This window comes from Parus major, chromosome 4 (genome assembly GCF_001522545.3).
Source record: "Parus major isolate Abel chromosome 4, Parus_major1.1, whole genome shotgun sequence".
NCBI lineage: Eukaryota > Metazoa > Chordata > Aves > Passeriformes > Paridae > Parus > Parus major.
In genome coordinates this window covers 1,892,167-1,907,299 of record NC_031771.1, presented here as the reverse complement: position 1 = coordinate 1,907,299, position 15,133 = coordinate 1,892,167, and the positions used below count along the sequence as shown (strand labels likewise).

The window sequence follows — 15,133 nt, the reverse complement described above, 5'->3', positions numbered from 1 at the left end:
CAGAGAGCTGGCAGGCCAAAGGCTTTGTCCTTAAAGGAGGAACTGTGGGTGTAAAATATCAAAAATATCAGTTATTGAAGAGTGAAAAGTATGCAGGGAACACGCTCAGAGCAGTCAAGCACCGCCCTGGTGGCAGTGAACTTCTGGAGAAATATTTACTGAGCACAGGTTTTGTCTTTGTGTCAGAACAGCAGGTCCCTGCTAGGAGCTATTCCATGGAGAAACGGTGCAGGAGATGGCAAAGGTTGCCAGCTCTGCAGTAAATGTGGTGTTTTCCCACATCCAGAAGTCATGGGATGACACCAGTCATAGATTCCTCTAAAATGTGGAAAGGAAAACAAAAAGTGAGGATATCTGATAGCCCTCAGAGAAGGGGAAATGAGGCCTTCAAGTGCTGAATACTCCAAAAGAATAAAGAGAATAAAATAACACCAAAATACGAAGATCTCATGATCTGGATGTCAGCAGCACCATTTCTGCTGTGGCACACAAAAGAAATACTGATTTATGATGCCACAGCACCATCACTCTTCCAAGGTAAAGGAAACTCAGTCCAAACTAGGAGTGAGCAAGAGTCATCTCCTCAGAGAGAAGTCAGGACAGAAAACTGATGCAGCTTCCTCTGAATGGAAATACTCTGTGGATCAAAAATTAGGAAGCACCAAAGCCAGTAATATTTCCATCAGACTCAGAATGTTCAATTGGTTCTACATCCTTGCACAAAGGGAAAAAAACCAACCAACTGTGGTAAAATTGTATAAAGTGAGAAAGCCAAAGGGATTTTTGTGAGATAGGGAAGCTGATTTAGTGTTGCATGGTTCCATTTATTAAAGTTCTCAGCCAAGTAGCAGGAGCACTCGATGAAAACCAAGTATCTATTTAAAACAGAAGTGAAAGCAGAGATTGTTTTAATGGGAACAATAGTGCTGCACTTGATCCATCATTTCAAGAAGCTCCTGATGAAACACAGGAGCAGGGATGGAACCAACTGACTTCTTGTGACTTTTCCAAAGCCTGGATGGGAGCACAATGCTTAGAGCTGCAGTGTGAGAAAACTAAACACACAAAAGAGCAAACTCTTCTTCTCAGTGACCTGGCACAGTATTTTCTCTCCAGTCCTGCTTACTGCCCCTTGGCAATCACCAGACCTTGTGCCTTGCAGGCTAAATTCCAGATCCAAGCACTCACAAAACTGGATGAAAGTGGAACATCAAAAAAGCCATTGCTGATATGGATTCTGTACCTCCACCCTACCAATCTCAGTCCCAAACTCAGCACCAACCCCACCATCAATGACAACTTCCAGAGAGGCTACAAGGACTGAATTTTGATAACACTATTTCAGTACCTGTTCACTTTCTTTTCCTGGGACACACACTTCCCCACAGGTGACAAGTGGAGATGAATGAGGAATGAGAGCCCAATTCTGTGTGTGTTATCAAGAGTCCACACAAGTTATACAGTCTGGGATTTCTTGCTCAAACTAGAAAAAAGGGCTGTACTTCAGTCATTTCAATAAGCTTATGCTATTTTATAAACTGTAAGCTGTGAGCCTCCAGGAATCAAAGAATTTAAGAAGCATCTGCTGTTTTGGAAACAAAAAGGAAAAATCCAGAAAGGAAATTCTTTGCCCAAGTGCCCTAAAAGCAGTGTTTTGTGAAAATGCATCACCAGGACTACAAGGTGTTTTTAAATAACAGCTACAAAAGGCATATCCAGAGCAGCACCCAACCACCAGCCCTGTGTTCCAGACCATTTTTAACCACATACTGATCCCTAACAGCAGTTTCAGCCCCTAAATATATTGCTTAAAAGGGAGGGATTACATGTGAACCTGTGCTTTGCTGCACAGAATGATTTTTCAACATCAGAAATAAACTATAAATAAAAGCCTGAAGTTGTGGCAATCAAAGCAGAGACTTTTTATGAAAAGCCTCCAGGCAGACTCTCTCCAGCTGCCTGTTCCTACACCCCTTGCAGAAGGATGCTCTCCTCACCTTGCCTCACCCACACTAGACCACCAAGTTTCTTAATTTACCTTCAAATATTGTCTCCAATCTAAAGACAGGAAAAAAAAGAGATTAATAACAACCTTAGTCTTCTGAGCACCCTATTTTCCATTCTACACATACATTTTGCCCATTTTGGGGTAGTTAAGTTCACAGCTCAGGTGTCCTGGGCTGTTCCTGCTGATTGTTCCAGAGAGGAACTTCCATAAGGAAGTCCTCCTTTCCTAGAAGGCACCTTAGATACCATCACAGGTCACCCAGATGCCAGCCTGAACTCACTGCATTTCTCCTCAGCTTGGGGGGTGAGGAATTCTGCAGAAAGGTCAAAACACAGCAGACTCATCTTCCTTTCATCCCTGCTTTCAATTATCTGATAACCTGCTGCCACCTGCTCCTCAGCAGAGGATAAACTTGCATTTCAGCTACCAAAAAAGTGCCTACAAACACTTGCTATGAGCCAAAAAAGCTAAATTACCTCCACCTTTTTGAACAGATATAGCTCCAAGTTGCATTTACAGTGCCCAAAGTCTCATTTTCCATGTCCAGAGCTCCATTTTTTATGATCCAATCAATCCTTAGGGTCCAAGACACATCTTGAGTGTTCAATCCCTCATCCATAGGGTCTAAATCACACTTTTAGACCTAAGAATCTTATTTTTGGGTCACAAAGCCTCATTCCTGGTGCTCAAACCTTGGACTCTAGGATTAAAACATTCATTTTTTGAGTACACACCTTCACAAGTTCCAAACACCCCTTCTGAGGTCTGAAGGCTCATTCTTAAGGGGCCAAAGCATAATTTTTAAGGCCCAAAATCTGTGTTTGAAGGTAGGCAGGAGAGAGAGAAGAGGAGACACAAGGGCTTGGAAATGAAGCAAACCTATCTTTAGATGAAATCTGGCCCCGTTAGAGGAATATACAAAAACAAACAAAAATAAATAAATGGAGCTTGAGCAACCACCTACCATAAACTTTGCTCCACAGAGTAAGGGTGAATTACTCATTTTCTTTGAGTGATAATTTCAGGGAGAAGCAAACCAGACATATAAAACAATTTCCAGATTGTCTCATTTCACGCTATATTGACACTTGACTTCCATCCCCATCCCCTCCCTTCTCAACCACTGCTCCTCCCCTCTGTGTTTTACTTAAGAAGCCCCAAGTCCTGAATAAGAGAATGCATTTTTCCAAGTTTCTGGAGAGTTCCTGAACTTGGAGAAATCCTCTTTCCTATGGATTACTAGGGCTGAGGAGTTTGTATTAGCCCGTGGGAAGTGCTGCACAGCGGAGAGGTGACGGGGATGGAGTCCAGCTGCAACCCATCACGCCCAGCTCATCCTGCTGCCAAGTGCAGCGAAACAGCAGTGCCAGAGCAGGCACAGCAGGTCACAGGAGTTCATGGCAAGGAGGGAATTACTGTGGGAAGAGCACAGTAGGGCAGGGGAGCAGGAATATCGGAGCGTTAAATCAGCCTAAGACATGCTGCCATCTGCCCAGAGCGGCACGCGGCCAGAGCCGCTTCCGTCTTGGTTTGTCCTGCTCTCCTTCTCCCCTGGGTTTGTTCTGCTCTCCTTCTCCCCTGGGTTTGTTCTGCTCTCCTTCTCCCCTGGGTTTGTTCTGCTCTCCTTCTCCCCTGGGTTTACACTGCTCTCCTCCCCAGGGTTTGCTCTGCTCTCCTTCTCCCCAGGGTTTGTCCTGCTCTCCTTCTCCCCTGGGTTTACACTGTTCTCCTTCTCCCCAGGGTTTGTTCTGCTCTCCTTCTCCCCTGGGTTTATTCTGCTCTCCTTCTCCCCTGGGTTTGCCCTGCTCTCCTTCTCCCCTGGGATTGCTCTAATCTCCTCCTCCCCAGGGTTTGTTCTGCTCTCCTTCTCCCCTGGGTTTACACTGCTCTCCTTCTCCCCTGGGTTTGCCCTACTCTCCTTCTCCCCTGGGTTTATTCTGCTCTCCTTCTCCCCTGGGTTTGCTCTGCTCTCCTTCTCCCCTGGGTTTGCTCTGCTCTCCTTCTCCCCTGGGTTTGCTCTGCTCTCCTTGTGCTTTGCCCTCCCACAAAGTCCTGCATCACCAGACATCCCCACAGCCCTGAGTTTGGACTGGAAAAAACCTCCAGTCCCAAGGGGACAGTCCCAATCCTAATCCCAATCCCAGACTCAGCAAGAGTTTCTGATATTTCTGAGTTTCCACAGCCAGATGCTCTGCAGCAATTCAAGTGTGTGTCTTCAAAAGACTATTCCAATACACTGGGATGAAACACCACTGGCTCCTAGAAAGATGTTTCTCCAGTTAGGAGCTCTGTCTTGCCAGTTTAGGGGAAATCATGGTGAAATAGTGCATTAGAACCAACACAGGAACAAGAAATAAGCCTTAAAAGTTCAGTCCTGATGAAACAATGGTAATAAAAAAGGATTTGAAACAAATCAAAATGCCCAGAAACTCCTTAGATCCCATATGCCCCAACTCCAACAGATTTTTAAAGCTTTTCCAGAACCAAGTTTAAAGCCTGTGCAATTATCTCTAGTCTGAGGTACTCCAGCCTGTATTTCCAAAAGATTTGCCAAAGGAAAGTAGCTGTGAACATGCACAGACATGTTTCTTCACTTCTCCATATCCTTGGAAAAAGGAATGGCAATAAGCAAGTGAGGAATAATCTGTCACAAATGACAGATCTAAGCATGTTTGGGTATTTTTTTTTTCCTATTCTTGATGCTTGGTCTGCCTTCCAGGATTTCCCTGGTTTGGCAGCTGAGCACTACAAGGCAGGCAGATTCCTGAGCATCTTCCACTTGCAAACAGCTGTACTTCAAACAACCTATGCTGCCCTGGGATTTCAATACACAAAAATACTCCAAATCATGTCCAGCAGACAAAAAAGAAGTCACATTTTACTGGCAATCTGAGGTCAGAGATTAAAGGTTCATTGTGCTGGGCCCAGCCTTTTCATTTGAAAGGAGTGAGGTTAATGCTGTGGGAGAAACAGAAAGCAGCAGTGGCACTACCAGATCCCAGCCCAAACACAGACACACATCTACAGAACATGGTTCAGAGTGCAAGAACAAGCTAAAGGCATCACACACCAACACCTGCTCACTTTCATTCAGGAACTGACAAGCTGAGATGATTGTCTATACAATAACAGGTACAAAGTGTTTTATGCCACTATTTCCCACTATTATATTTATATTTATACCACTATTTCAAATGTTAAGCTTGCTGCCTTCTCTCTACTTACAATCTATACAATTTATAGGGCTGGCACCCTCCACTCCTGGTGGATTCTGACAATAAATACTGCTATTTTCACCAAACAACAGCAGAAACATGCAGCAGAAACCTGTGGAAGCACCAGCATTCTGACACACAGTGAAGAAGACAAGAGGCAGCTCCTCTGTGACTAATGAAAGGTTCTTCTGCCATGACAAGTGCAGGCACATGCAAGTGGGTTTTTTAAATAAACAGGGTCATTTCCAAGGCAGATTAAGCAGATGTCAAGATAGGAATTTGCAGAACTGATGGCAGACAGACTACTTCCACTGGAAAAGTAGATATGTAAACTATTTCAAAACAAAAGTGTTCAAGTATTTGGGGATTTAAATGTAAGTTTAGATTCAGGAAGAGACTGTGGGCAAAAATCTTACTTTTTACTAGTGCAGATGCCAATTATTGCACACATTTACTATCAAACAATCAAAACTTAGTACCCAACGCTCTTTTATTTCTGATATCAAACCTCTTCTACAAGCTATTTGTGCAAACTGCTACCCTGGTGATTCCCTTCACCTTCTCTCCAAGATTTCAGAACCTAGCTGGCTACTCTGGAGAGTGTCTAAATAAGTAAAAAATAAATCTTTCCAGCACACACATGGCCCTAGAATTTCTCACTCTTGCTCCAGTTTCTGTTAGGCCATGTTATCTCACTTCCCCATCTTTAGGATACACTGAGGATCAGATATTCTAGCTGGGTTGTGAGACACATAGTAGAGCAACAGAGAGGCCAGAGATGGTAATTGCAAGTTCCTTTTGCTGCCTTGGGAGGTAGTGGGAGGAAAAAACCATAAAATGAATATGCAGGATTATTTATTTGTTTCACATGATCAGAGCTCCAAGAGATGTTAGAACAGCAAAGGTAGAGATGAATGGAGAGACAAGAGTGACCCAGGAGCATTTACCCACAACTCCTCAAAGACAAAGCCCATCTTCTCCTGCTCCAGTCCCCAAAACCATGGAAAGCACACAGGATGTTAGGGGCAAAGAGGGACACATCCCACTCAATCAGGTTTCTCCAAGACCCATCTAACCTGGCCTTGAACATTTCCAGGGATGGGGCAGCCACAGCTTCTCTGGGCAACCTGTGCCAGGACCTCACCATCCTCAGTCTAGAATTTCTTCCCAATATCCCACCCAACCCTGTCCTCTGCCACTGTTAAGCCACTCCCCCTCCAAAAGCCCCCCTCTGGCTTCATTTACCTGAAAACACACCACAAGCAGCTTGCCAGCCACATGGCAATCTGTGACGGAGCCACACTCCTTAATCTAATTCCATTTAATCCAATTTCTTGTCTTCACATGCTGTCTCAACACAACAACTCCATTCAGGCTTACTGCCAAAATCCAGCTGCCAGTCCCAGGGTCTCATTCATCAGAACAATTCTATTGGAAGCTACATCTAGCCAGGCAGGGGTCTGGCTTGGTCTTTGTAAGCACAGTACACTGGAAACAGAGTCTCCTAAAAGAACTGACAGAACTCCCCAACACACACCAAACTGATGTGAGTCATCACCTCTGTTGCAACCACTATCACTATTTCCTTTCTCAAAGCAAGGGAATCCAAGGAGTTTTGTTCTGAATGGGGATTTTGAGTCATTTCTGCAGTTACTCCCACAGTGACTGCTGCTGCTGCTGCTGCTGAGGTGGGAGCTCTCCTAGCCAGGATTTATCTCCAAATGGAATCAAATCATGACCACGTGGAAGCTATGGGAAGTGGGAAACCCAAGAAAGGATGCTTGCTGCAGACTTTTTCATGTGATTCCTGTCCCAAACAGCAGGAGGCTAACCCCAACACTGATCTCCCTGGATGTCACAGGCAGGTTCCACCGCTGCTAACAAAGCACAAGCTGGGTGCTGCTGCCTTTCACTGCTGCCTGAGCAAACCAAGGAATGGTGTGTGGGCTCCAGACATGCCCAGCCTTTCCTTCTGGGATTTGGGCATCTGCCCAGCCACAGGGAAACCCAAGGGTTCGCAGTCAGATGGAAAACAAACCTCTCATAACAAACCTACAGACGTGAACCGCTCGATTCTCACCTGACACCTCCTGATGATACAAAACCGCACCAAAGAGAACAAAAAGCACGCTCACTTTATCAATGAACCCTTTAAAACTTAGTGCTGCTCTTCTTGGATAACAGGGTAGTCCATCATTTTGGTACCTGAGAAGCAAAGAGGGATGATCTGGACACCAAATTCTAAATTCAGTTAACTCAAGGTCACCTTTTAAGTCTGGAAATGTCTTCATTATCAATTTTCCTGTTTGTTACACCTCATGCAAATAAAAAAGGAAACCCAAAACATGTAGGTTTCAGCTCTCTGTCTTGCACCTGAGACGTTAAGAACTTCACTTCTCAACCTCAGAGAAATGATCCCAAAGCAAAGCAGCAGGACATGAACATTTTCTAAAGGAATGCAAGAGACCAAGTTCCCTAAAACAACATGGTTAGGAGAGCGTAGTTAAAAGCACCAAAAGCTGTGTGTGGAGGGTGACACAAGAGCCATGAAACCAGCCTTACCAGCCCATCACAGTTGCTGATGGCCACGGCAGCTCCGGGGATGTCCGTGATGTCCCCCACGTAGGCACAGTCGGTCCACAGCGGCTCTCTCTTCCGTAACCGCTCCGCGCCGCTCCCAGTCCCGTTCGCGTTACCGCCGCGGCTCCCGGTCTCCACAGAGTCTTCATACCACTCCACCACGGCCTGGGGAGCCACCAAACGGGTGTTGGGTCTGAGGCGGAGGTGGAACTCCCTCCCGAAGGCGGTGACGTTGAAATACAGGCGCCGGGGGCTGCGGGCCACCTCCCGCGCCCATCGCCGCTGGTGGCTCGCCGACAGGATGTTGGACACGTAGCTTCCATCGGCGTTGGTGCTGATCGGAATCACTAACCCGTACGGCCTTGCTCTGCTTTTTCCCAGTTCTGCCAAGAAACACAGCCAAAAGCCACACTGAAATAAGAATGGGAGCGTGGAATGAGCCCAAGGAATGAAGGACACCTCTGCCTCACACCAACCCTTGCAAAAATCCCAATTTAGGATTCCTGTTGGAGCTACTAATGTGGGGAAACTGCTCCTCTTTTATCATGGAATCACAGAAGGGTCTGGCTTGGAAGGGACCTTCAAGACCATCCAGTTCCAAACCACCTGCCATGGGATGAGACACCACCCTCCACTGCCCCAGGCTGCTCCAAGCCTCGTCCAACCTGGCCTTGGACACTTCCAGGGATGAGGCAGCCACAGCTGTTCCAGGCTCTCACCATCCTCACAGGGGAAAATTTCTTCCTATCAATTGTTATTATAAAAATGATTTTCCTAAAACTTACAGAGAAAAGCCTGAAATATTCACTGACATTTATCTGGGGGGTTTCAGGCTTGCTCAACAGGCCCAGGAGAGCCTTCTGAATTCTCCTACAAGGAATTCCACACAGCTCTGTTGTACACATGACACTTGCTCCTGTGTCAGGACTTCCACCAAGCTTTTTAAAATCAAGTGCCAAGCTAGGTTATGAGCACAATTTGCATACAGATTTCTCAGGAAACAGATGTAGGGAAAAAAATCCAGTGGATCACACATGCTGCTTACAAATTAATCCATGTCAGCACTGGTAAAGGCAGTAACTTATTCCTCTACAAATCCCCCTAGCTAGCAATTTGCACTTGCCTTTCCTATGAGTAACAGAGATCAAAACCAACAAGAGAATCTAATTATTAAAAAAACCCAGCACAGATCTGCACAAATTTGATCCTAAATCTTGCACTTTGGAGCAGCTGAGAGAAGCCATAAACCCAGCAAAGCCACACTGTTGGTAATCCTGGAGAAGCTCAATGGCACAACCCTCAGCGAAGGCGACGTGTCTTCGAGTCATTTCACACCACTGGAAAACAAATCCATTCAAATGAGTTTATCTTTCCAGTGAGACCTCTGTAATCTGGCAGCAATCAGGGTATTTGGTGTCCCATTTTCAGGCTGTAAGGGAAGGGCCAGGTCACTCTGTGAGCCACACCGCTGCTCTGAATGCGCCCAAGGCCCGAGTCTAAGCCTGTCTATTTGACTAGAGGAGAGTTAAAAAGACATCTTGCACAAAAATAGTTATTCCCTGCTCCTTTCTTCCTGGGAGAGCGGTACCAGAGTGATAGCACTGACAATTTCACTCAAAAAGCTTCAAGATCAGATGATAGTGCCAAGTGCCGCTGAGAATTCCCTAAATAAATCTTCTTAATTAAGTGAGCTAAATTTCACCTGCTCCCAGAGTGGATCACACCTGATATGAGAATTAATAGAGGAAAAGCTCAGTGGCCAGTTCCTCTCTCCTGGTAGCAAGGGCTGCTGGTTTTAAGAGACCCACGCATTCAACAAGTAACTTGAGTAGGAAAAACGCTCCTAATGGCTCCACAGAACTGTTTTTAATATTCTTTCAGCCACTTACTGAGGAATCTGACCCAAGAGCAATGTATGGTACTAGCAGGATGCACACATGTAAATTCTTGCACTACAAATATCTGACTATACAAATACTATATCCTAGGAATGTGAAAAGTCAATTCCCAAGCCCACTGGTACCCTACAGCCATCAGCCACAGGGTGGGTTTCAGCAGCAGCCAGCTCCACCTATTCTGCCATACACCCACAAGATCAGGTTCTAAAACTGGCAACCTAATTAGGCCATTATCCTTAGGATAATTCCCATTTTAAACACTGGGAATTCTGAGCTAGGATTGTTAATCTGTCTCCTTGGAGAAGGGACCGAATTAAAACTCCAAAGTTATTTTTATTAATTAGACACCAGGCCATGCCCAGGAGACAGAGCTGCTGGGTTGTACATTCAAACTGGGTCAAAGTAAAACCAGAGATCCTCACATTCCCGGTGCTTCAGCACTGGGATTTCATTCCCAGGCTGACATTCCGCCTTGTACCTGGCTGAGATTGCTCGTGGCTTGTTTTGTTTTTTCTTTAAAGGACGCTCAGTGCCAGAGACCCCAGTCTGGTGATCAAATTCTGTGCTCACTGCACGACTGAGAAACTGCTCTGCACATCTTGCAGCAGAATTCCCACATTTCCCCAGGCTGGGGGGCAAAAACTGGCTATTTTGCTAATAAGAGCAGCCAGCTAGCCATGAGAAGGTAGGAACTACGGATGGAAAATAAGAACTGTCAAGGTTTTGAGTCAGCGAAAGCCTTTTCCAGAGTCTGTAAATGCTGAGCTGGAAGAGGAAATGCCTTTTGTTCAAAGGCAATTAAAATTAAATGGGACATGACTGAATCCCAAAGACATCTGAACTCCTCTGCTGACTTACATTACCCTTTTTCCACAAACTGCACGCTCTGAGGAAATGCTATCCCAGCTATTGGTGTTCCCTTTCCCAAGCTAAAATTTCAGCGTCCATCTGCTCTGATTCAAAGGTGACAGCGCTAATCAGAGCAAGAGGAAAAGCACTTAACCATAAATTTTCTTCTTTTTTTTTTAAAAAAAAATCTGGCCTTAAAATGCTGCTCCAGTTGCACAATGTTTAGGTCAAAAGGAAGCACTTAAGAAGGAAGATGACATTCTTTCATTGTGTGCCAAAACATAATTAGCTAGAGAATGCCTCTGAAGAGAGCTGTCCCGGACAACTCGTGGAACTGCAGAATTCACACCACTGCCTCACAAGAGTTGTCTCTGCACTGTACAACAGCTGTGGTCAATGCAGGTTTGAAAAAACCTTCAACTTTTTTTTATCACCTACACTTGGAAAAACAGTATTTTTTTTTAAGCTTAAGATTCTGTGAAATACAGTGATGAAAAACCATCGGGGTGGCTGCACACAGCAGAATGCCAAATGCCTCAGCATCCACTTGAGAAGATTTCAAAGGCAGGGCCTAGGAGGAAATCAATGGCATCAGTGGAAAAGGAAGATTTTCTCCAAGTCCAAATTATTTTTCCATGTCTAAACCAAACTACTGAAGGAAAGAAATGTGGGGGACTCCTGGTAACAGCCCACTCCCTGGCCATTCCACAAGGACACCGGGCTTGGGATGACCAGCAATTTTCCAGAGCTTCCCCACTGGAAGATGTGTTTGGATGTGGCTCAAGAGTCAGGAAGCTCAGGTACCTCAGCAAAAGGACCAGATCTAAGGTGACGTGTCCAGAGCATCACCATGGGATTTTCTGCCTGGAATTCCCAAGCTGTGACACAACCCAACTGCTGGATGGCAGACATCCAGCTGTGCAGGGGAAGCACTGCACAATAAACAGTTACCTGCTGCTACAGGGATGAAGAGGACAGCGTTTCCATAAGGAGGCTGTGCCATGCTCTGGGACATCACACTCCTGTCCCACAGAAAAGCACAATGGGATGAGCACAGAGATGTTCTGGTCACTTGGAAAGGTGATGCTTAATAAAAGAAGATGGTGTGGAGACAACTGGACAAGCCCAGCAGGGGTTTTGCCATCACCCTTTTCTGCTTCAGTGTTGTCTGGTGGCTTCCAGAAGCAACAGAGCAGTTTTGGTCCCTCTCAACAACCTGAGCCACTCCAGAACTACCATTTGCTCTCCATTTGGCTGCCTTTAGGTGGCAGGAATGCCCAGAAAGGAAGAGAAGACAAGGAAGGGGGACAGATTCCTTGAGAATTCCCACTCAGCTCTGGACCTGAAAAGGGATGAGGCTGTGTGAGATTTGGATGCTGTAAGCTGGATGAATGAAAGCAAGAATGACTGCAAGGAGAGAGGCTGATGTGGGACACGTCTCTGGCATCCTCATTCCTCTACCTCACTGCCACCAGGGATACAGACAGCTCAAGAGATGGTTGGTGTGGTCTTTTCTGCAGCCTCTGCACAGCTCCACGTGTTTTCCAGGAGCTTCCTGCAGGCAGTAGGGCTCAGCACAGTTGTGGCACAGGTTTCTTCCAGAAGTGGCACTGAGCAGGGACAGAGCTCTGCTGCGTGGGAGGCCAAGGAGCAGCACAGCATCAGCAGCTTCAGGCTGAGTGACACAGAACACTTTTCTCCTGACAGCTCCCAGGCACCGCAGCACATTGTGCATGCACACAGGTAATCAAGTGTGCTAACTCGCTATCCCTCTACTGCAGCCTGTGATGATATTTAACAAAAATAAACCCCCAGGTGCCTGAATTTCCTCCCCAGGTGACTTTTTCAGGCTACAAGGAAAGATCAGCTGCTGTAAACAGCCAGCCCTGGGCCAACTCAAAATACACACCGGCAATGCAAAGCGATACTCTGTGGGGACTCAGAAGTAGGACAGCGCATTTGCAAGCAATTCCAAAGTGGGTTTTACCTCCAAGTCATTACAGCTCTCAACTGAGTGAGCCACAGTTTGAAGTTGTGGCTGCCCCATGCCTGGAATGGGGCTGGGTTGGAAGGGGCTTGGAGCAACCTGGGACAGCGAAAGGTGTCACTGCCTGTGGCGGGGGGTTTGGAAGGAGATGGTCATACCAGTGCCTTCCAACCCAAACCATTCTAGGATTCTGTGGTTCTGTACTTTTTGAATCAGAATCTACAGGATCAAATTCAGCCCCAAATGTTCCTGACTACAGCAGTGCCAGGGCTGTGGAAGAAAGGAAGACATTAAAGGACAAAAAGTTATTTTCCAGATTGAGGAATTTTGCCTGATGTACTGTGTAATTTAAAAGACACATTCCTATACAGCTTATGGTTTCTGAAATTCAAATACAATCCATTTCTCATGGAAATGACTAGAAATAAAAGACAGGATCAGCATACCACTGGAAAAACCCTCTGTTTGCCAATTAGCTTTCAATGTACCTCACGGTCTCTGTTCCCAATATTCACTGATCATGGTGAAAACCAACCTAAACCCAGAAGCTCGCAGAGCCAGAACTGAAGCTGAGACAAGACCTCCAAAATTCACAGAAATGCCTGAAATTCTTTTCTGAACAAAAGCTGAACCAAAACCTCAGGGCTGGAGGTCCAACAGGAGCTGGAAGCAGAAGTGCCCGGGGTCCATTCCCACTGTGGCAGAGCTCCAGAGAGCACTGGTGTACAGGGAAACACGCTCAGTACCGCGATGGTAAAAGACTCATTTCACACTGGGTAAGGGAAGGAGCACACCATGGCATTCCCTGGCACTGATGCCCTGGGAATACCAGCTTCCACATCCTTCCACCAGCTCTTCCACCCTGTGGAGCACTCATTTACCAGTTACTCTAAATGAACACAGACCCCCTGAAATTTAAACTGTGGGTGTAATCCTTCTGATTAAAGGAGGCTTCTTGTCTTTGGGAAGAGCCCGAGAGGCTGAAGTCTCAGTAAGAAGCACCCCATGGGCACACAGAGGCGCATTTCCCTTCAGCTCCCTCACGTGCCACTGACCCTGAACTCGCTGCACAGCACCTTCTTACCCACATCTATCAGTTTACAACAGCGAGCAGCTACAGATTGCCTAACTTTCATTGGTTTCTATTTCAGAAATGAAGCACAGACAGAAGTAAAGATGCAAAACCGCAGCACGAGAGGGCATGCAAATTCAAGCCATGCCACGTCACTGCAACTACAAACGCTTCTGGGTGGCAGTGGTGGGGGGTGCACAGGGAATGCCTGCCTGCATACAGATCATTTCTCCAGAAATAACTAGTCTTCCAGCTAACTTCCTTTATTTCTATTACAATAGCAGGAATAATAGCTAAAAAGACTTACCTATTTGGATCTGCTGTTCTTTACCAGCCTGCAGAAGAGAAAAGAAACACATGCACAAAGTTGTCAGTGCAATTACTATGCAATGGGGGATGGCAGAAGGCTGAAAAATCACTTAGTCTGTGCTGCACTATTTTATATCTTTCTGCATTTGGTTTCCAGGGATAGCAGTTCTTCCCTAACCGAATAAACAGCTGTTCCCACCAATGTCCTAACGGAGCCCATAGCAAGTTTAACATAAATAGAGCTGCTAAGCAATCCTGATGCTGAATGACCCATTCAATACATGGTGACACAGTGCCAAAAAGTAAGTTCGGTGGCCAGAGCGGAGATATAACAGCGATGAGCTCCCAGAAGCACGGGTGCTGGGGCAGAGGGGAAGCAGTGAGCTGACAGCTCTTTGTATCTAGGCTAGAGAATGGGAAAGCCAACCGGACCCCAGTGACCGCAGGGACGGTGGCAGCGATCCGATATCACGGTCAGCTCGCCGCCGGCTCGGTACTTGCTCTTGCCAGGGTTAGGTGACCTAGGGGCACAGGATCCCGAGGGAAGGGACCCAGCCCGGGCTGGGAGATGCCGTGTCCGGTTCCAGGCTGCTTGGATGCAGCGGCGTGCGGCACAGCAGAGAGAGGGCGGAGAGCCGCCCGTCCGTCTCAGCCTCTCCTCGCCCGCAGACCCCGGGGCGGCGGGGGGACGAGGGAGGACGCCGCGGGAGGAAGGGAAGGAAGGGAAGGAAGGGCAGGGGAAGGCAGGGGACCCGCGCTCCCTCCTCCCCTCACTCACCTGCCGGCCGGGCGCAGCGCGGGCCCCCAGGAGCGCGGCTGCCACTAGCCAGAGGGGCAGGAGCACCATCCCGAGCCGGCCGCCCGCGCCCCGGCCCCGGCCGCGCTCCGCCCGCTGCCTCTGCTGCCGCTGCCTTCCCTGCCTCCGGCGGCGGCTGCGGGGCCGGGGCCGGCTGGGCGGGCGGAGAGGCGGCGGGTCCCCCGCGCCGCCTGTTGCTGCGCGCCCGCCGCGACCCGCGGCGCTGATAAACCCGCGGCGGCCCCGCCTCCGGCCCGGCCGCCGCTCCACGTCAGGCTCGGCCCGGCCCGCCGGGGAACCGCGGGGGAACCCGCCCGGCTCCGCTCGCACTCACGCCGAGGAACGCATCCCGACGCTGCATCCCCGGCGCTCCCCGCCCTCGCGCCTGAAATCCACCGGGAAACAACTTTCCTGTCCGT

General features: G+C 47.6%; 1 protein-coding gene across 1 annotated transcript in view; it reads right to left on the bottom strand.

Annotated features, from left to right (window-relative positions):
• ADAMTS3 (ADAM metallopeptidase with thrombospondin type 1 motif 3) overlaps positions 1-14,801 on the bottom strand; it is a 56,689-nt gene extending 41,888 nt beyond the window's left edge. The window contains exons 1-3 of the mRNA XM_015623885.2: positions 14,697-14,801; positions 13,917-13,944; positions 7,786-8,186 (exon numbers count right to left, since the gene is read on the bottom strand). Of these exons, the coding sequence (XP_015479371.1) occupies positions 7,786-8,186; positions 13,917-13,944; positions 14,697-14,765 (498 nt within the window). The 5' untranslated portion in view covers positions 14,766-14,801. The remainder of the gene's footprint in view (positions 1-7,785; positions 8,187-13,916; positions 13,945-14,696) is intronic.
• Between the last annotated feature and the right edge of the window lie 332 nt (positions 14,802-15,133).